This window comes from Lipotes vexillifer, unplaced genomic scaffold (assembly GCF_000442215.2).
Source record: "Lipotes vexillifer unplaced genomic scaffold, Lipotes_vexillifer_v1.1 scaffold897, whole genome shotgun sequence".
NCBI classification, from domain to species: Eukaryota; Metazoa; Chordata; class Mammalia; order Artiodactyla; family Lipotidae; genus Lipotes; species Lipotes vexillifer.
Genome location: NW_006785587.1, coordinates 1,391,445 through 1,414,448, shown reverse-complemented (window position 1 = coordinate 1,414,448; position 23,004 = coordinate 1,391,445). Strand labels below are relative to the sequence as shown.

At 38.9% G+C, this 23,004-nt stretch overlaps 1 protein-coding gene across 2 annotated transcripts in view; it reads right to left on the bottom strand.

Moving 5' to 3' along the window:
- Window positions 1-7,545: 7,545 nt before the first annotated feature.
- The window catches only part of TIPARP (TCDD inducible poly(ADP-ribose) polymerase), a 30,635-nt gene continuing 15,176 nt past the window's right edge, over window positions 7,546-23,004 (bottom strand). For both annotated transcript variants that reach the window (XM_007457653.1, XM_007457654.1), the window contains 4 exons: window positions 17,336-17,504; window positions 15,523-15,683; window positions 10,329-10,607; window positions 7,546-9,645 (listed from right to left, as the gene is read on the bottom strand). In XM_007457653.1, the coding sequence (XP_007457715.1) occupies window positions 9,198-9,645; window positions 10,329-10,607; window positions 15,523-15,683; window positions 17,336-17,504 (1,057 nt within the window). In that variant the 3' untranslated portion in view covers window positions 7,546-9,197. The remainder of the gene's footprint in view (window positions 9,646-10,328; window positions 10,608-15,522; window positions 15,684-17,335; window positions 17,505-23,004) is intronic.

The following is a 23,004-nucleotide window of genomic DNA, read 5'->3' as shown; positions in this document are numbered from 1 at the left end:
TGTGGCAATTCTATGAATACCCGCCAAAGCTCTCTAAAGGTTTTTTTGTTTTTTGTTTTTTGTTTTCGGTACGCGGGCCTCTCACCGCTGCGGCCTCTCCCGTTGCGGAGCACAGGCTCCGGACACGCAGGCTCAGCGGCCATCGCTCACGGGCCCAGCCGCTCTGCGGCATGTGGGATCTTCCCGGACCGGGGAACGAACCCGTGTCCTCTGCATTGGCAGGCGGACTCTCAACCACTGCGCCACCAGGGAAGGGAAGCCCTCTAGAGGTCTTTGTTTTGTCTCTAGGTATGTCTGCAGCTTCTAACATTTTTTTTACTCATCAGATACCCTCTTCTCCCATTTCCGGAGAGAAGACTAGAATAAAACCCATGTCCCAGTGCTGATCTCTTGCATATCTGACATTGAGGCCTCTTCAGACTTGGGGCTGATCCTGAGCCTTGTCAAATATATGGTCATAGCTCTGTAATATAGTTTCTACCCTTTCCGTCCTGTTATCTCTCATTGTCTCCAGTGAAATGTCCTGTACTATTTCTTGGCTCTGGGGAACCCCACCACCATCGAGACAACTCTAACTCTTGAGAAAAGGGGATGGGGATTATTTTAAGTGACCTCTTGCCTTTAGGGACTTCTTTAGGCCCTTGGCCACCCTATGACAGAAAATTCCAAAGTCAGAAAATGTTTCCATCCACTTGGAACCCCAGTAAGAGACTGACCATCTGCCACTATTTTATCCAGTTGGATTCTCATCTATTCTGTCCTCTGATGGGAGGTTTCTATTGAACCAGAACAGCAAGGATGGGACTGCCTTTCATCTGCTGTGTCTATCAGTGTAATGATGGAAGCCTTCTCATAGTGGCCTCATCATCCATCACTGACCCCAAAGTGAAAAACATGCCTTCACAAGTAATGTCAGCCACAAAGGCTTAGACTTCTTAAAGGTTTTCCGTTTTCTTTTTGAGTTGAACATAGTCTAATATAGGATAGGGAGGGAAAGAAAATAAAATATTAACAAGTAATGATAGTACATTCCCTGTAATTAGGAGCACAGCTACAGTAGGAGCAAGAAGGAAAAATTTAATACAGTACCCGAACATCTCAAGTAACAAGTCAAATATACTAACTATGGTTCAATTATTTACATTGAATGAAAAGTGGTATACAGCATAGATGACCTCAGGCTAGTAGTAAGGTTTTATTGGGACACAGCGATTCTCATTCACTTACACATCATCTGGGGCTACTTTTGTGCTACGATGGCAGGGTTCAGTAGCTGTGAGATTCTGTGTGACACACCAAGTCTAAAATATTTATTATCAAGCTCTTTATAGAAAAAGTTTGTCAACCCTTGCTCTAAATAATGAATACTTTTCTCTTCTTAGAGCCGACAGGGAAGTGAATTAAGCTGGTCTTTCTTTGTATCATAGAAGTAAAGGCTTAACCCCAATTAAGGCATTGGAAGTAGGGAGTAGTTGAAGCAGGGCTTCTATATATCCTGCTGGATCCGAGGGCATTTGGTCCTAACTAATAATAGAAAAAGTAGCCTTCCACCTTCCAACCCTCAGTCCAGTTTACTGTATTAAGAGATTGGAGTCAAGACCCCAGATGATGATAAAGAGTCTCTTTGCTTTGCTTCCTTTGGGCAAATACCTCCTCAGAGATCTTGTGGGAAGGTGAAGTGATGGGTCCAAGGCAGAAGGGGGCACACCCAGGATGGGGTATTCCTGAGTTTCTCAGTCAGATACTGCCTGGTAATACCTTAATTCCATGATATGTTTGTGTGCATTAATGGAGAAAGCTACTGAGTTTGCTTGCTGATAATGAGATAATTTAACTTTATTGTCTCCAAGTAGGCTTATCTCACTGCCACAAACTCAAGGGCCTATAGTGTCCCAGCAAATTCTGAGGGATGAGTGTCCATTTCTGACGCTGCCCATTGCCAATCCTACCTCCCCTCCCAAATTCTGAGTGAGAATCCCAGCCTGCTGTAGCAGTTCCATAAAGCTGAGGGGTTGGCATTGATGCTAAGTGATGGGGTAGACAGTTAACTTGTGTGTGTGTGTGTGTGTGTGTGTGTGTGTGTGTGTGTGTTCAATTCTCTTTTTTCTTTAAAGTATGTTTTCATTATATCCTACTTAGCGGTATTTTTTTAATGTTTGTAGTTTATAGTTTTAAAAATTGTGATTAGGAGGTAGGAGATCTTGAGTCTAAAACCAAGGAAACTGGATACTTTAACTTTACAGGGATTTATCCCTGCTCCCAAATATAGATCTTTGAGTTTGCCTCATTTGAGTCCTTGGACTCAAGTAACAAGAAGTCAGCTTTATTATTTATTTATTATTGTGCTAAACATTTTACATGAATTCTCTTTCATTCCTTATACAGCCCATGAGGTTATTTATTATAAGGAAAACTGATGCTAACCTGCTAAAGTTACCCCACATGGAGATAATGGTGCTAAGATTTGTTTCTGCATTCCATGCTGCACGGTCTTTTTTGATGTCAGTCCATTATAAGGGCCAAAGTTTCATATTAAAAATAGCTCCACTTAGAACCTGGAAGTTTCACAGACCAGACAGTGGTAAATCCAGCTTTAAGTCAGTTTGTAAGCTTTCTGAAGTACTGTTTTTCTTCCATAACCATTTGGTCTTTAAGGAAATGGGTACCCAGGGTCTCTGTGAAATAGATTGAAAAACTTTTTGAAAAAACTTTTCTTTTCTTGAAAGAAAAAATAAAAGGCACTAGATGAGGATCATCCCTTCCTACTTTTGGACGTCACAAATGAGATGTATTGTAGTACTTGGAGCCAGAGCAGTTATTTTGTAATCATGAGGGGAGAACCAAGAGAATCATACAGAATCCTGGGAGCTGTTGCACCTTTGAATTTAATCAGTGTTGGAATAACCTGTTCTGGATTTCTGTTATGAGAGATAAAGAATTCATTGTATTCATTATGATTTAAGACATCTTTATGTATTTTTACCACAACAAACTGATTACCTTGACCCTTTCCACAAGAGTCTTTGGAGGAAGGTGTAACAGAGAAAAGCAAAGCTAAACGGATGTTCATTCCTTCAAAACAAAGCTCCAAATGAGGTCCTCTGTTAAGAAGTTCCTGATTACAGAAAAATAGGAGCTGGTTAAGAGTGGAGTTAATCTTTCAGTTTGAGGCAGTAAAAAGACAAGGGTTTCTGATATTCCTTAACAAGGGGCTGAGGAAAACTCTACCTTGCTAAGTTAAAGGAAGCTACTTTATATCCTGGAGCAGTGCCCTTTCAAGGAGGAATTCCCTGGGTTCTAGGAGCTAGTCAACAAATGTTTTCTAAATAGATGTGTACTCTTTCCTAGTAGGAACAAAAGATCACTCAAAAGAGGCTTGAATCTTCAAAGTAAACCCACTATTAGACAATCTCAGTGCTAACATTTTTCATCCCTACATCTTTTTCACCAACAATTTCTCAAAAGCAATTTGCTTTCTCTCCCGTCTTTCATGAAGACTGGGCTATCTGACCAACTACAGTGCTTGTCTTTATTCAGTCTTTAAATACCTCTTAGAAGCAGCCTTATTTTAAGTGAGGTTTGTCTTTGGTATGCATGTATACCACTCCTGGGAAGCCACGGGCGGGCGGTCTGCTCTCTTGGGATTTCACATAACCTTTAAAAATTTCCAAAAAGCGTTGGAATTTTTCATATTTGTAGTGTTCTTTTTAATTACTAATTTATATTAGAACAGCTTCCTGATGATTCAATATAATTTCTATTATATTTACTACTTGTATTAGCTTCCTATTGCTGTTGTTACAAATTACCCAACTTGTAGCTTAAGATAACACAAATGTATTATCTTTAAAAGTTCTGGAGGCCAGAATTCCTAAAGTCAAGGTGTCAGCAGGGCTGCGTTCCTTCTGGAGGCTCTAAGGGAGCATGTTTCCTTACCTTTTCTAGCTCCTAAAGGCCACCTGCCGCCTTTGGCTCATGGCCTCATCCTCCATCTTCACAGTCAGCACCATAGCATCTTCCAATCTCTTTTGACCTTCTGCCTCACTCTTAACAAGAACTCTTGTGATTACATTGGGCATCCTAGGATAATCCAGAATCATCTCCCCATCTCAAGACCCTTAATCATGTCGGCAAAGCCTTGTTTGCCATATAACATATTCACAGGTTCCTGGGATTAGGACTTGGATATTTTGGGGACGTTATTCAGCCTACCCTACTACTACTTCTGTTATTACTACCACTGGCTAAAATTTGATTGTATACCATGAGCCAGGCACTGTGCTGCTTTACATTCTTTATCTCAGTTAGTCCACAAGCCACACACTGAGATTGTGTAACTTTCTCAGACAGGCTTGTGACTAAGCCACTGCTCTCTGATGACAGTAATTCACTGCAAAATTGAGTAACAATGATTCACAAAATCTGCATTCCTACTCCTATCCAGCACTGACTTATATATGCCTACAAGTTAATTATAAATGAGACCACAAACTTGTGTTTTTAGAAAATGTAGTCATATGGGTAGAAATTTACATTTAGAAGAAATTCAGCTACATTTATGAGTGGTTGGAACTAAAGCTTGTAGTTACTGGGTTCAGTTGGCTTAGATCATTGAGAGTAATTCTTATTAGATTTATGGCTGCTACTCCTAAGTGGAACAGTTCATTGAACTCAGCTTAGAAATTATGATTTAAATCCTTAACCAAGATACTAGGAAATGCAAACCTTCAAGGAGGACCTTTGTCAGAAAAATGTTGGTTAATGCCCCAAATCCGTCACTGCTCCTCAAAAAAATTTATAAACTGATGATTACACAAGAATTTCATATTAGTATTGAAGAGTCTTGCATTATCGTATAGTTGAATAGCACCTGTTTAGTGTTCTCTTGCCACTCAGATCTGTTAGATGCAGTCCTTAATGTGCTGTGAAACACTGAAGTGCAGCTGATGTATGTGGACATAAGGCCCCACAAATGACAATTTGGCACCTAAAACTTGTTATTTTAGAAGGGTTAGAGGCTCTTGAACACTGGGTTGAGCCTCTTAGCTGATTTAAGGCTATTTTAGGACTGGATATAATTGAGATAGAAATAAAACTTGAATATAGAAATAGTCTAGCCCAGTGGTTTCCAGCCTGTTGGCTGTAAACTTTAGCAGCATATGGGAGTTATCCTAAGGAGCCCATTAATCCATGTGAGCACTAAACGTTGCCTGTAGACTAAATATATCCTACATATCAAACGTAGATACTGTTGTGATGTTAATATGAATTTGCTTTAAAAGATCACTGAATTCATATAAGCTTTTGGTCATTTTTCATCTTATTAATTAGGTACTTAAGAACAATTAAGCCCATAAAATTCTGACATCATCAAAGTGGGTGGGCATCTTTGCTCTGGTTTGGAGGATTTAGCAGTGCTCATGAAACACTTCTAACACACAAATATTCCACATTCATCTAAGATTAAAGCCTTAAAAGAGCTGCCATCTGAGAGTTCTATTCAGGCGTTAGTCTCCCAAAAAATATGCTGGTGAGTGAGTAAAGCAATAAAGTAAGACCAACTAATAATGCTGACGAAACTCTTCGATAACATCTTTTTCTACCTATGATGATGATAGATTATGAGTGAGGTAAGCAAGCTAAGGAAAAGTACTGTTTTATTTCTCTAACTTGCCTGCAATAAGAGTACCTAGGTCAATAAACTAGATGGGTCTGTTTTTAAAACCCAACACTACCATTTCTAAGGAAAATGCTTCTGGCTTTTTTTTTTTTTTTGATGTATACTTGATTTACAATGTCGTGCTCATTTCTGCTGTATAGCAAAGCGACTCAGTTACACACATGTATACATTCTTTTTTTATATCCTTTTCCATTATGGTTAATCCCAGGAGATTTGGTATAGTTAGTTCCCTGTGCTATACTGTAGGACCTTGTTTATGCATTCTAAATGTAATAGTTTGCATCTACTAACCCCAAACTCCCAATCCATCCCTCTCCCTGCCCCACTCCGCCTTGGCAACCACAAGTATGTTCTCTATGTCTGTTTTGTAGATAGGTTCATTTGTGTCATATTTTAGATTCCACATGTAAATGATATCATATGGTATTTGTCTTTCTCTTTCTTACTTCACTTGGTGTGATAATCTCCAGTTGCATCCATGTGGCTGCAAATGACATTATTTCATTCTTTTTTATGGCTAATATTCCATTGTATATATTTACCACATCTTCTTTATCCATTCATCTGTTGATGGACATTTAGGTTGTTTCCATGTATTGGCTATTGTGAATAATGCTGCTAGGAACATAGGGGTGCATGTATCTTTTTGAATTAGAGTTTTGTCTGGACATATGCCCAGGAGTGGGACTGCTGGATCATATGGTAATTCTATTAGTTTTTTGAGGAGCCTCCATACTGCTTCTGGCTCTTAATTTGTAAATAAACGTATTGATTTGTACAGCACTTTACAAAAATTTGCGTTATAGGGTCTCAAAGTTGTAACATTCTTATCATTTGTAGTCTTAAAAAACCAAAAAAGAAAAAAAAAACCTACAAAGATGAGTAAACTAACCACATGAAACCTTCTTACCTTCCTTAAATAAAGGAGGGAAAAAAACCCTGATTTAAACTGACCATATAGGACTGTTTGGGTATTGAATATATTCTTTTTTCTTAAAGTCATTTTCAGACCTAGTATAACAAAAATTCCTCCTCAAAGATCAGTATTTCAGGCCCTAATAATAATTTTTATATCTAAGCCATTTACTAAAAGAGGTTAATAGCAAAAGGTGGAGTTGGGTTTTAGAATTTATAAATACAAAGGCCCAGTATTTATTAACTTTGCACACATAAACCTTCCTGTCTACAAAACTGTATGACACTGGAATATCTTAGTTTGCAGACTCCCCCTGAAAATCTTAACCATAGTTTAAGAGTGAGTTGCAGCTTTCTGAAATGGTGTAAATTACAGCTGTGCCAGTAGGGAGATAGATTTACTGAATGCTTTTCAGTATGTTTTAAATCCATGGAACCATTACAAAATTTAGTCTGATTCCATAGTTCTTGTTTAGTTAGAACATACAATACTATACATGAATTTAAAAATCATTACACTGGAGAGAAAGTACTGTCAGAGAGGATCACGTTTACCAATTGGGTCACTTTAGGTTAGCTGAAAGCGGAGGTGCTTGAGAGCAGATGAGATTTTTACACTTCTTTTATTTCCTTCAGCACTTGTTGCAGAGGGACAACCTGGTCATATTTTTTTCTACAGCAGTTTGCTGAAATAAAACTTGTCCCATTCCCTCAAGCACTTACCTGCAAAATAAAATATTCACTATTCTCTTGTGACTTACAGTTGACTGCCAGATAATGTATTTTTTGCTGATTATCAGCACAAGTGTTTAGGCAGCAGTTTCTGGTTAGGTCTGTTCATTCAGTCATTCAACCACACACTGATTCAAGCAACCGACCAGCATTTACAGATCACCCACTACGTGTTGAACGCAGTTGTCTTAAATGGAACCAAAACCACAAGAAAAAGTTTTAAAGAATTACCAGAACTTTTATTTTTGCTCAGTTTTATTAAAAAAATAAATATGTCATAAAGCTTTTCTTTTTCTTTAGGGAGAAAAAACGGAACAAGTCTCATAAAATCAAATAAGCAACGGTACGGTGTCTTAACTTGAAAAAGATTGGGAATCACTGGTTTACAAGTTACAATTGAATGAAAGGACAACTGTACCAGCCTCAGTTGGCTGCTTCATGCCAATGGCAGCAAACAACAAGATCTACTAGGGCAAAATAAATTACTGTGTGGAAGCCCTGGTAAGTGCTTCAACAGGCTGAGTCACTGAGACATCAGGATAGATAGATCTTGCTTTCAACAACACAGAAGTTCCTGAAGGGTTGTGTGTAAATGAAATAACCACAAACATACTAGGGGAGCTTGGTACCTGAAAGAATTCCGTGGTGAATTCTTTTGTGAACAACCACTACCGCTTTTATAAATCCAGGTCCATTTGCTTTGCTTAAGGCAAAGTACACCAAGCTGCTGCCTCTCTGAGCTGAGGCAGTGGCCTGTTCACCTAACACTGCTCCTGCTGGGCCAGTGGCACAGTTTCCAAGTCTGTGTTTCTGTGAAGTAGTGTAAAACAGAGAGCTGGCCAGGGAACCCAGCTGCATCTGGCAAAGCAGGCGGAAGGGTGGGAGCTCCACCTTTAACAATATTTCCATGTCAACAAAGACTTCTTTTGAGGGTCTACTTTGTGCAAAGCACACTAAAAAACCTGACCAATTCAGTTAGAGACGTACTTCCTCTCTCTAAAACCTTCGGTCAGGGCCTAGGTCTGGAACCCTAAAATAAAGTAATACTTCTAATTCTCCAGACTGGCTTTAACCAAATTAGATGCCCAACTCCTTCAAACTGGGGCGGGATGGTAATGAAAGAGACTGAGTTTTCCAATGCTGAAGTTTAACACGAGAATCACATTTCACGTAACTAGTTAATGAAAAATTTTGCTGGTGACAAACTTTTCAAATGGTTCCTTTTTTTTCTTTCTTACTTCCTCTAAACAGAACTCTGAGTTCTCGGGTAAACTCTGCAGAACAGTTAAAGTCATTGATGTTCTCTGGTTGGGTGACATATTTCAGTCCTACTGATGATAGAAATAGAAATTTCTTTCCACCCACCAGAATGTCATGAACTTATCCTACAGCACAGCAGTGATGCTTTGCACAGGGATTAAATATGGTAGTACTAGTTCCAGTCAGTTTTAATCTTTGTAAATAAATAGAATCCTCACTTTGCTCACAGCCTCCATTTCATTTGGCCAAACTTCTACCAGGCTTAAGCCACATGTAATTAGTTAGGCTGTTCAGTTTCTTTATAAAAAATGCTTCTAATAACACTGCTGCCTATATGTACAGGTGTGAATGAAAAGAGTATGCAATCTGTAGTCTTTTCCACACTGAGTACACTAACAACAATTAGTAAATAATTAAAGAATAAGTGGTCATTTTAAAACTTGTGTTTTCCCTTAAAAAAAAATTTCACTTTCTAGCAACTTAAAAAAAATGGGTCTTAAAAGTGCCCTATTAATGTCAATGCTGTTCCCCACTCTGGCCCACCCATCCAAAACCTGCTACAAATGCTGGATTGAGTTTATACAAATAATTTATCAGTACCAAGATTTTTCAAATGGAAACAGTGTTACTGACTTCTTCATACTGGATAACAAAATAAGGGTAACTCTGGTCATCATTGAAGATGACAAAAATCTGAGGCTCAAAGAAATTATCCACACAAGAGTCATACAGGTCACTGGTGACACTTCCGGGATTCACGGGAGGGGGCCTTCTCATGCCATGGCTGCCCATCGTGTATCTGCCAGTTAGCACTTTAGCCAGAAACATGAAATGGACTCCTTTGGAGGACTTCTTAGAAAAGTTATGCGAGTAGCTTGCCTTCTTTGCAAAATAACTGCCTTGTCCAAACATTGTAGCATGCTTTCCACAGACTCGAGGGTCAAAGTTGTGCTTGCAGATTCCATCTACCACATCCTGGGATGTTCCATGAAATAAATGTCTCTCATTTATTATTCTGTCACGGCCAAACATTTTCCTGTTCATATACTCCTTTTTTCTAAGGCAAAGGGTGGACAGGGAATTCAGAAAAATGAATAGATCAGTTTAATAGGCATGATGTAGTCATAAACTTCCTTTTATGGTTTCAATGGGGAGGAAATGTTAAAGTAGCTACCAAGGGCAAAATCTCATCAAAGATCATACTAAAAGTTTAAACTTATCTTTTCCACTGCAGACAAGAAAAGCCCTTTCCCTTTTTTCTCCATCAAGCATTTGTTCACCTGCTCTCTCTTCCATTTCAAATCTAGTTCTCACATCTTCTCAGGGTGACTTCCTTACCTAATTCCACCAACCTGAGAGTCTCTTAATTCTGAGGTTCCTCAAATCTACATGTATCCCCTCTGAATTACATTAATTTGTTGCTGACTTGAGAGGCAGCATAGTAAAGTGATTAAGAACAAGGTCTCTGGTGCTAGACTGCCTGGGTTCAAATTCCAGCACTGTATCATATTAGCTGTATGACCTGTGGCAAGTTACCAAACTTTTCTGTGACTCAGTTTCCTTTCTGTAAAATGCAGATTGTAATAATCTTTCTTGTAGGTCTGTTATGAGAATTATATGTGAGTTAATATATGAACAAATACGACATTAAGTTCTATGCAAGTCTCTACTATTATGTTCTGCATTTGTCATTAGCTACATCAAGAAAAGCTCTCGAACTTTTCATTACTGCTGACTCACCTTTTATATTTCTCCCAAAGAAACTGGTTTTGGACTCTCAGTATTTGCAAAATTCTATATTTAAACTCAGGCACAGTCTTATGAAAAAGATTATAAATGATTCGATAACTTTTGTCCTCTGCAGAAACAGGCACTTGGATGAAGTCCTGAGATGGATGCATATACACCCAAGTTTCAGGGTAAAAGTTTGCTGAGGTGACCCCATCTGGGCAGATGATTTGTGATGATGAGGTTGCTTCAAGAGGCGGAGGTGCCTGTGTGGGAACACCACCAAGTGTCCTAGAAGGGAGAGGGAGAACGTCAATGTACCACCTCAGCAGTAAGGTGCTCTACATCAAAACCTCCATCTCACAGCAGTATCTAATATTATAATTTGAATAGCTTCAATGCTTGTTTAAAAAAACAACATAGAAAATGCTATCAACTAAAGAGAAAAAAACCTTAGAGCTAACACTGCCTGTATAGAGATAACCTATTATTAGCTTCCCCTGGCCTCCTCCTTGTGGAGAAAACTCTGGAATGTACTGCTGCAAGGCAAGCAAGCAAGTGCCAATTTATAAATATCTTTACTTTCTGAATTCTGGATTCCTCTTTTGCCTATATAGTTATGCTCCGTTTCAAGGGAGGAACAATTTATATACGTTCCTCAAACTTTGCTGTCCTAAGCACAAAACATATCATTGCTAGAGGTTGTGTACATGGGGAAGCATAGTGAGTGGAGGCAAAGTGAAGCAGGGCAAGAGGGAGCTTACAGGGAGATGACAGAAAATATTAAAATTAAAAAGCTTATACTTTGGTTTTTGTATAAAAACAAACAAATCATGGAGTAGGCATTGAAAGTTGGCATTTGCTTCAGTTTTAAATATCACATATAACAGCAAAACCATCAATACAATTCAAATGTTATAGCTTTAGATGTGCTTAAGGTGGAGCTAATTACTTTAAGCCCTAGACACTAGAATATCCTTGAACCTTAAATTCAGGTCTGTTACGTTGAAGGATGAGTTTAGACAAGCAGTTACTTATTCCTGCCTGATTAAATGATTTAAATCATTTTTCTTAGCCATTTTCAAAACAGAGCAAAAGGGAAGAAGCAGAGAGAAAGATAATCCTGACCCTGAGACCCAGATTCAGGGCTGGGGTACTACTCCACTCATAAGCATACATTGGTCACGGGGAAGCCCTAAGTCTGCCAAATCATTAGGAAACTGAAATTTTCAAAAGAGCTTTGGGACACAGAGGTTACAACAATAGGTGAACATGCATCTAATCTCCAGGAGGATATTTATCATCAGCGACCTTACACTAAGCACATACTGTGGACCAGGCACTTCACACCCAGTGTCACTACTTGTCATAACCTCACACAATGGCTTGGTTATTGGATACTTGGATACTGCTGTAGAGCACTTTTCAAATCAAGAAACTGCCAGCACAGCTAGTAAAGAACAGAGACAGCATATGAACCCAGGCCTATCTAGTTTCTAAGCGCATACTCCTTGCATTTCCATATATTTCACAATTCACATGTACATATATTTTCTTTCTTTAATCTTTAAACAAGGCTCGAAAGTGATGGATGGATACCAGGATTGCAATTCAGGTCTGCCTGATTCCCACTACCATTGCCACTACCCCACAGCCTTTTGACTTTTAAGAGATGGCTTGCTATAGAGGTACAACCTGCCTCCTCTACCCGCCCCCCCCCCACCTCCTTCAAGTAGCTGCGCCTATGATTAATATGCCTCAAAGTCCCTTTGTTAGAGACAGAGTTCTGGGTGAATCCGGGGCTTGCAGAATCCCCCAGGTGCTTTTAAGTTCAGGAGCAGATCTAAAGGGGTGCTGTTTTCCCCAACCTTCATGACAGAGGGCACAACAGTTCTTGTCTTATGAAGCATTTTCACAAAGCCCTGACAAATTCCTCCAGAGCCTTCCTTCACTGGTACATTTTTTTGAAGAGAGGCCCCTACTGCTTTAATCAGACTCTGATAGGTCTGTAACTCCTTAAAAAGCCATCAACATTCTAGAGGAATGGCAGGAAACAGACTATAAGCTCCTTATTTTTAGCTGTTCCCTCTATCCCTGCTCTGCAAAGAGTGTAAGTCCTAACTCGCCAGTGTTCCCAGTATTGTTAGGGGTTGAAGTTACCAACAGAGGTTTCTGGATTGAAGGAGGAAGGTAAGATTCTCCCAACCACTCTGCCCAAAATAGGTTTTAGGCTGTCACAGCCATACTGAAAACGTGGCACTGACAATAGAAGAGACTGTTCCTTTTCCTTCTGCTAGCCCTCCTGCCTAGAAATCAGTTTCACAAAATGAAAGCTTCAAATGTCTCCTTTCCTTTTTCAGGGGACTGGGGGGGCCTGTTATTTCCTTACACATGCTTGAAGATGAGCCTGTGTAAATAAATCCCATCTATCCTAAGACATTAAATCAGATTTTATGTATTTGGTTAAGCATCCATTCTTACCCATGGATGCTTACTTATAATAAGCCAACATCTTAACTGGGCTAAAACATAAAAATGTATATAGACATCTGTCTGATGGAACTCTACACTCTGGTTGCCATGGGTTAAAAATACATATTCTAAGCACAGTTACAAATGTAGCTTTATTTTCCAAGAATGCTGAGTTTGTATTCAGCTCATGGATATTCCAATGACATACTGGGAGCTCCACACGGTAACCAGCCTTCTTTAGAGAGGCAAAGTCAAAGGCTATGGCACTTGTACTCAAGGGCCTCTGAAGAACAAATTTTCCTAATCCAAGGTCACCTTTTATCATTCTCCTTCCCTCCCCTGGCCATTCTGAAAGACGTTTCCTAACCTCACTTCAGTGATGAAGTAAAAATTAATTTTATCCTTTTTGGGGAGGAGTCAAAGAAATCCTCTCAGGCCTTCTCATGACCATGAGGTGATTGCACAGGGCAGATGTCCTTCCAGCTGAAATGGACTTCCAAACCTCTAAATCTGATATTTGTGTGCTTATGCAGCCTTAGCTCAAGTATTCTAAGAATATTAAAGAATAAGATCCTTTTTATCAGCCCTATTAAAAATCATCAAAGCACATGGAAAAAAATTTTAACTATGAGGAATGTTAGCTAAACTTGATTGTGGTAGCCATTTTACAACATATACATATATTAAGTCATTACGCTGTACATTTTCAACTTATACAGTGTTTTATGTCAATTATATATCAATAAAACTGGAAGGGGAAAAAAAGCAGGGAAACCCTCGTTTAAAAAGAGCCAAGCTTTAGCTGTAATTCATGAACTCAGCCCCCGCCTCACCCTCTCTACCTCCCTACTCCAGCATTCCCAGTTCTTAGGCATCTCTGGTTCCCTGATAATTGTGGCCTTTTTGACACCTATGTTTTTCTTTGACCCTTTGTGTTTGCTAACACTTAAAAACAAAACTTTCTTCCTGGCTAAGATCACAGTCTCTCTAGAAATCTACTTCTGAAATCTGCTTTTTGGAATTAGTGTCCCTCCTCTTTCTGCCCTCTAGGCCAGCCCCAGGCTCTAGGGCAGACAGGAACTGAAGGCTGCATTTACCCATTCCACCCTGGTGAACTTGCTGCTTCTCTGCTCTTTTCCTCTTGAAATGTCTGCACTATCTCTTTGACTTGCTAAGCTCCTACTTTATACCTGATGATCACTGTTCCAGATAAGAAGACTAAACTAGGAAATTTTAAAAAGAGTGACTTTCTTTTTCTCTTGTAAGCCTATGTTATAAACAGGAAGGCCATATCTGTGGCATTAATTCTACTACTGCTCATATTATTTTTAGTTCATACTTTTATAAAACAAGCCTAAGTTTAAAAAAAGGTGGGGGGAAGAGGGTATTCCATAATTACTAAAGATGGAAACAAATCAATTTTCCCTATTCTGTAAAACTCCCCCAACAATGCAGCACCTGAATGAGCATTCTTCCTCTCTCACAGAAGCTGCATCTTGCTTGATTGGCTCAGCATGCCAAGCTGCCGGTCTCATTAATGAGTTCTACTGTCTCACTAGGAGGACAATATGTTCCTAACTACTGGACGCTGACACTATCTCCAGCTGTGCTAGTGAAATGGCATTTTTATTAGTTTCTAATAATAATAAAAAAAAAAAACCCTTACACTTGAACTAAGAAGAAAGCACATATTTACCTCAAGTCAATATATATATTTCTAAAATCTGCCTTATTAACAAATTGTTTTTGGGTACCTAGCATTTCAGGGATTTTTGTTTATATTTTGTTTTTAATGTTCCCTTTGCAATCTCAGAATTAGAATCATTAACACTCTGCCATAATGATCTGGGAAAAACACACTTTGGCCTTGGAATAAAAAACTACTAGTAAGAATACAAAAGATTTTTACCTCAAAGATCAGCAGAAGAGACCAACCAATATTACCCTAGACCTCCCCAGTTCATAAAACCAAGTAAACCTAGTAGCATTTTAAAAATCAAGTTCTAAATATGGTGTGTCTGACTAGAGTAGATAATGATTTCCCTAGAGATACTACCTTTCAGACATGGCCTTGCTAATGGTAATGTGCCCCAGCTTTTGGGACCTATGGAGATGTGCCACTGGGCTCTCTAGAGAGGGAAAAGAAAAATGGCACTTGGGAAAATGGAAGGAGAGCTCACCTATAATTCAGAAGGATGAGTTCTGTCTCGACCTAAAAGTATGACAGGTAATTTTAGTGCATATTATAGGAAGATGGGGCTTACTGAGCAAATGAGAATGCAAATTATTTGAAAAGGTGAATTCTTCCCATGCAAATTCACTCAAGGAAGAAGAATGGAGAACACCACCTTGAGGGACTCTCTCTCTACTTGCCAAGGCAGTTTACCTGGGCTGGGAAATAGTCCCATAACATGGAAGGGTATCTCAATCTTCCATGAAGGAGGCAAATGCAAACACTGCCTTATTCCAGATACTGTATAAGTACTTTTAGCTGTGGAAAAATGTTAACTCTGCTTTGCAGTTCAAAAAATCCAATAGGATACTCACTCTTTTAGTGTTGGGTTAACTGCAGCTTATCTGAACTATATTTTTTGAAGAATCAAATCTAAAGATAAGTCAGAATTTTATATTCTAGAGGTAATAAGTTAGTCTTTTACAGTCTTTTTCTCTTTGGCATTAAGGGTACATTTACATAAAATGGAAGCAAAGATGAGACTTTCTGCTGGACACTTACTGTAAATATGGAAGCAGTATAAAACAGGAACGGAAGAGGGGTCTCCTTTTTATTTCTCTCCTGAAGAATGAGTTGTGAAGAATGTAGTGGTTGTTCCACATCATAAATCGGACCTCTTTCAAGCCCCGAGAGTTGGCTTCTTCAATCAATCGAATAACAGACTATGTAGTAGAAAACAGAAGGTAAAGGAAAAAAAAGCAAGTTAAAAAAACAATAAATGGTAAATAGTCACTATAAAATATGAAAAATGTTAATGTAACTAAAGGTAAAAATAGTTAACTTTGCTATTAACATCAGAAGTGTTTCAATAAAGTACAGTGAGTCATATTACCTCCTGTTACACGTAGGAATTTTATTTTCTTTAAAGTTGCAGAATAGAAAAATGCTTCCTGTTCAGAACATGGATTTCCACCTTATGAAACATGTGAAGGATTAGTCTATTCTATTTTGAGGCTTTAAGAATGTCCTGGAGATTTTTTTTTAATATTTCTTAAGGGAGTTTCAGAACAGGATTAAAGATAGTAGTATATACAGTTCAAATAAACCAATTAAGTTCCAAACCCAAGAAACCTCTCTGAGGAAAAACACAGGGACAGTCCAACTATTCTGAGGATACATTTTAAACAGCCTCTTATTCTCTTTGAAAAGTATTAGATCCTAGTGACTACTTAAGAGAGAAATTTTAACTCAATATTGTGTTTTACACTAATTAACATACTAGGTCATTTTCTTTTGCTATTGCCTTAAAAGAAAACCTAAGGTAGATAAGTCAATTCTCCCTTTTTGTAATACTGGAAATGAACTTAATCAAATTGAAGAAGTCAGATCTTTGGAATGTGAAATTAATCTTTAAGTCCATTTCAGGGCATTTAAATGTGACTCAGAATTCTCACAGGCAAAATAAACCACCATCATTTTAAAACCTTGCTTTGTGATGGATGAACTATTCTTACCATCTCAGACTAAGGATGCATGTGCACATGTGATAGAATTTTAAATGACTGATTTGCCTGACCACAGTTCAGTAAACATTTTCAAGTACTTCTTCCAGGGGCTTAAGGGTGATTGTTTCCCCCTAGACTTCTAAACTTCTAATAGTGTAACACATGATCCAACCACCAGGAGCCAGATATAGCCAAAAGTTACACCAGTGCTCATCTCATTAAAATTACTCCAAAGGCGGCACTGAGTCTGAGTACTTACCACATTAAATACTTGGCTCCTATAGTATAAGATACTGGGAAGGGCTTCCCTGGTGGCGCAGTGGTTGAGAATCTGCCTGCTAATGCAGGGGACATGGGTTCGAGCCCTGGTCTGGGAGGATCCCACATGCCGCAGAGCAACTAGGCCCGTGAGCCATGGCCGCTGAGCCTGCGCGTCCGGAGCCTGTGCTCCGCAACAAGAGAGGCCACAACAGTGAGAGGCCCACGCGCCGCGATGAAGACTAGCCCCCGCTTGCCTCAACTAGAGATAGCCCTCGCACAGAAACGAAGACCCAACACAGCAAAAATTAATTAATTAATAAACTCCTACCCCCTCCATCTAAAAAAAAAAAGAAAGAAAGAAAGAAAGAAATATACTGGGAAAAGCATTTTCTCTCTGATAATAGTGGTATTCTATTTATGGGTTACGGATTAATGGGAAAAAATATATTTTCAGAAAAATCAAGAGAGAAAAGCGTTACTCATATCAACAAGACTCAATTTTACATCCATAAGTTCTTTCATCTGTGGTTCTGTCTAGTCATCGTTGAGAAGGAACAGTGAAAGACAAAAAAATTTAAACGCACTTTTGGAAAAAAACCTGTAAATACCTCAGGATACTCTCTCCATCCAAAGTGGTCCCTACAGAAGAATTTCCAGACTGTGTGGTAAATAGAGTTGACATTGCTAGAGGGTGGTGTGGACAGCCTTCGTAGTTGGTCAAATTCAGTTGTTTCATACACATTCATGGCATTCAAGTCTGCCCAAAATTCTTGTCCACTAAAAACACCCAAGAAAAAAATGAACTGTTAATAAATAATGGAAATATCTAAATATCTCATGTGATATTACAAATATCTAGTATAGCATACTGTAGAATTTTCAAAGCTTGTCTTGTTTGGAGTAAAAGGACATCATTCCTGGTTTTTTCCCCATTTCGTATATGCCTTAAGACCAAAACGTGCAAGCCATGGAGTAGGGATTGATTCTATCCCTTAACATCACTGGCCTAAACCAATCAACACAGTCCCAACCCTCCCTACCACAGTGGGATGAGCCAAACCTGGTCTCAACCAATCAGGGATTCAGCTCTAGGATGAAGCTGACACAGAAAGCAGACAGAGAAACGAACTTCTCTTTTTCAAAAGGCATCAGTTTTCCTAAGTCAACATAGGAATACACAATATTGTCTGATGAAAGACAGGAAAAATAAAATGACCCCAGATGAGGCAAGTACCTAGCCTAGCCCAAGATTAATATTGTCCTTTATCCTGTGGGTAGGAAAAAAAGTTGACGAAACATGAGAAAAAATAGTTTGGACTCTAAAGTTCAGCTATGAGAATAGTTTCGTCATTCTGTTATCTGGTCTGCTGCTGCTTAATAAGCACTTTACATGTGTGTGTGTGTGTGTGTGTGTGTGTGTGTGTGTGTGTGTGTGTGTGTGTGTGTGTGTGTAGGTCCTGCTATATAAATCAGAATCACTTAAAAAATTAATTTATAAAGGGTGGTCTAAAAAACGTGTGTTCCTTTTTTAATGGAACTTCATCTAGTGTTTGAAACATCTGAACCATTAATGGCAAAATGTTCATTTTATTTTTCTCTCTTCATGTATATTTCAAAATTTCCCTAAGAAAACATAAAATAATAACATCACAGATATAAGCAGAGTGACTAAGCTTCCAAATACATTCTTTCAACCACAGATTTCTAAATGACTGTCTATAACACACATCCAAATACTCCAGATCCAGTGGCACTCAAAACTGGCTCTGTTCATTGCAGCTCTATTTACAATAGCCCAGAGTTGGAAACAACCTAAGTGCCCATCGTCGGATGAATGGATAAAGAAGATGTGGCACATATATACAATGGAATATTACTCAGCCATAAAAAGAAACGAAATTGAGCTATTTGTAATGAGGTGGATAGACCTAGAGTCTGTCATACAGAGTGAAGTAAGTCAGAAAGAGAAGGACAAATACCGTATGCTAACACATATATATGGAATTTAAGGGAAAAAAAATGTCATGAAGAACCTAGGGGTAAAACAGGAATAAAGACACAGCCCTACTGGAGAACAGACTTGAGGATATGGGGAGGGGGAAGGGTGAGGTGTGATAGGGCGAGAGAGAGACATGGACATATATATACTAACAAACGTAAGGTAGATAGCCAGTGGGAAGCAGCCGCCTGGCACAGGGAAACCGGCTCGGTTCTTTGTGGCTGTCTGGAGGGGTGGGATAGGGAGGGTGGGAGGGAGGGAGACAAAGAGGGAAGAGATATGGGAACATATGTATATGTATAACTGATTCACTCTGTTATAAAGCAGAAACTAACACACCATTGTAAAACAATTATACCCCAATAAAGATGTTAAAAAATAAAACAAACAAACAAAAAAAACTGGCTCAGGTGAAATCCAGGTGTTTGGACAGATATTCCCAATAATTAACATATTTCCTTTCAGTAAATCAAGATTTTGAAAAAGGTATTAATTTTGATCTACGGGTTTTGCTGGTTAGTATGACGCTCCAGACTGCTCTTGGAACATTTGTTTCAAGGACTGTTAATAGGTATTCTGGGCAAAAAGCATTCTGTGGTCAAAAGTTTGAAAAACTTGGTTACACAAAGTTAAACAATTTACTTACTGCAGCCACTCCTCAGTCCCTTTAATATGCTAAGGTAGATACTGAAGTACCATGATGAGGGCTAGAAGGTACTCTTCTAAACCTATGACAGTGCTCTCTCCCTTTTACCCATGAAGACCTATTAACATCTCTCACTAAACACCCTGGCAAATATGAGGGAAAGAAAATATTTCCCACCCTCCACCCCAATGTTCATAATTTGTGAATCAGGTTCTATTTGAAAAAAGAAAAAAAAGTCATATACCAACTGATGGTGCCAGGGAGCACATAACTTGTAAAAAGCAGTATGTTCCTTAAAAAATTCCTAAAAAGCTTCCAAAAACCCTAATTTCTTGCTTAATTTCAAGTTAGGATTAGGATACCTAATTTCAACCTAACTAGTAGGATGTAGTCTTAAATGGAACATATAATTTTAAGTGTAAAATGGGAAGAAGACAATAAAATGTAGTTTACATCACATTTGAACACTACTTTGTTTAAAATTATTTATGGTCAAAAGGAATACTTAATCCAAAATTTTAAAAAACATTTCTGGGAAATTCTTCAAAAAAGAAAAACACTGAAAACTGGAACCCCTATACCTAAATTAAATTTCACAACAAGTTGCTTTAAACAATTTTTCCTTAACTTTAGGAGAATCTGATGTTATCACTGAGTGGAGAGATATTAACCTCCTTCTCCCTGTTAAGATCATTTCCAGTTTCTAAACAGATTTTCCTATTTTAAGTTTATTTCCCAGTAACTGTTCCTAATTATGAGTTAATAAACCCTCAGTATTTTCTTTATGGAGTTCTTAGAAGAGCAGTCATTATGTTAATAACATATATTATAATATAAACAGCCAATGCTTTTTGCTGTTAAAGTATCAGATTTTATTCTGGACATCTCTCTAGCAATTTCTGTTTACTCCTGTATTATTGAGACTTCATAGATAATGACCTGCATGAGAAAGACATCTAAAACTGCAGCTTTTGCTACGTTCTCTGTGTACTTCAGTCCTTTGGGCATTATGAAATTTTTATGACAAATCCTAATTTACTACAATCAACTGTTCTGTGGATTGATGTATCAAAGTACTGTTTTAGCTCTATTTGATTTTCAATGTGCTTTAGTAGACTTGACAGAGACAAAACAACAAATCTGAAAAACATTATCTTTTTATAAGATTAATTTTACCACCTGTTCTCCCTTAAACAGGGAATCCTTAAAAAAATCCAACGCCGGGATTTCCCTGGTGGTGCAGTGGTTAAGAATCCGCCTGCCAATGCAGGGGACATGGGTTCGAGCCCTGGTCCGGGAAGATCCGACAGCCGTGAAGCAACTAAGCCCGTGCACCACAACTACTGAGCCTGCGCTCTAGAGCCCGTGAGCCACAACTACTGAAGCCCATGTGCCACAACTACTGAAGCCCGCGCGCCTAGAGCCCGTGCTCCGCAACAAGAGAAGCCACCGCAGTGAGAAGCCCACACACTGCAAAGAAAAGTAGCCCCCGCTCGCCGCGACTAGAGAAAGCCTGTGTGCAGCAACAAAGACCCAATGCAGCCAAAAAACAAAAAAAAACCCCAAAGCCAAGAGTTTTTATTCTCCTCAATGTGCATCAGTGTAAAATTCATGCAACACGAATGCCAAATGTTCAACATCTACCACTCTTATCAAGCCATTGTTTCATGTTACCAGAAAGCAGTTATGAGTCGTGTGTGTGGAAATGGTGATGGTGGGCTGTAAGGCAATACACAAATAATTAAGCAGATGTAGTCCCTGACTTCCAGGTCTTCAAGAGGGAAATAACTAACAAAATCTAAAACCAAATAAGCAGTACATTTGCCTATCTAAACTCATCGGTGGCAAGTACACTCTGGGAATGAGAGGACAAAGAATGAGAGGACAAAGAATAGAATGAGAGGACAAAGAACAGAATAATGCAGCATTATGGGAGAGGAGATGGCTACTCCTCCAGGAACAGATAAAGGTCAGGAAAAGTAAGAGGCTTTCCAGTATCAATCCAAGATAGCTTTCTGTAAGAGAAAGAATTTTAGGAATAGTTTAATAGGAAATAATTACCAGTAAGTGAAGGTTGTGTGGAAGAACAAGAAAAAAAGAGTTCTTCCAGTATTTTGCTTGAAGGATAGGGACAGGGAAGGACAGGAACAGAGAGCTGGAAAAGGAAACCTAAACAAGGGTACATAAGAGATGAGAAAATGTGAACAGGATATATAACAGACACTGTGAGAGATGTCGGGCCATGAGCTAAGGAGGTAAGTCCAGGGCCTCAGAGCCTTAAATAAAGGTTGGAATTTAGAATATTGAGCAGATTGTGGTAAAAGGTCAAAGTAGTAAATACAGGATGTGTAAAAACTGAGCAACAGAGACAGTGCTAGAGATGGGGGTGGAGTTGGGGAGGACAGGGCTTCACAAAGGCAAGATGCAATCATCCTGGCAGATGAGAACCCTATCTGACTTAATGGTAGCCCTACTGAGGGATGGCCAGAAAAGAGTGAGTATGGGAGATAGCCACTGTGCAGTAGGATTTAGATTTCGTTAAATATATCATGTGGCTACAATCAATCAATCTGGACTCACCCAAATATAACCTTATCATGATGAATTAAAAAAAAATATTGTGAACAGATTGCTGACTTTTGCTTTGATGGGAAGAATGAACATGAACTGCTGAAATATTAACAATTCTGTGTCCACATGCTTCACCAACAAACATACCACCACATATACCAATACAAGAATTCAGATACAAAACTAATTAAAAATTCTGAAAAGTACAACCATTCTCATAACTTAGATGCTTTCTAACAGTGGTTTTCTTCCTACTTAACAAATACCTTGACATACCAACATTTCCAACATATATTATTAACACATAGAGCACCAACACCCACACTAAGTCAGAAAGTCTGCCCCACACACCATCATTTCTTCTGTGTATATTTCAGATACTAAAAAGTAAAAAGGGCCTGCAATATAAATAATAGAGCCGTAATGAAAACCAAAACTATTAAAGAATAGTTGCTGAATGAAACAGAAATTAGGACATGATCTCTTCGCTGGATAAATAGTTCTTGGGACTATGCATTTGGGAGCTCAGGAGAGTGTAACTGTTTTAGGCAACTTCTCTATAAATTGTTTGAAACCAAGAAAGAAATGTGACAATTGAAAACAAACGAAAGTAATCTTAAGTAGACACACTGATTAGGCACTGGACTACATGTTGGGATAAGAAGATGAAAAAGGCAAAATACCCAAAGTCAGTGGGGAGAGAGAGAGACAAGCAAACCCTGTGGCACAGTGTGAAATGGTCTGGAAAAATCCAGAGGCAGAGGGCCTAACTCTGCTGGGAAAGGGGTCACGCAAGGTGGTCAAGGAAGGTGTCCCAGAATGGATGAAACGGGAACCAGGTTTGGCCAGCAACCGGGCAGACAATGAGAGTCACCACATGCAGTGACTGACATGTGTAGAAGCCAACCAAGCGAGGCACAAGAGACCCAGAGTGAGCAGCACATGCAGTTCATGTGGGAGGTCAGGGTGTATGTGTGTGTGAGTGGGATGGTAAGAGATAAGACTGGACTGGATAGGCTGGCTGGGGCCAGATAATGAAGAGCTTTGTATGGGTTAAGAAG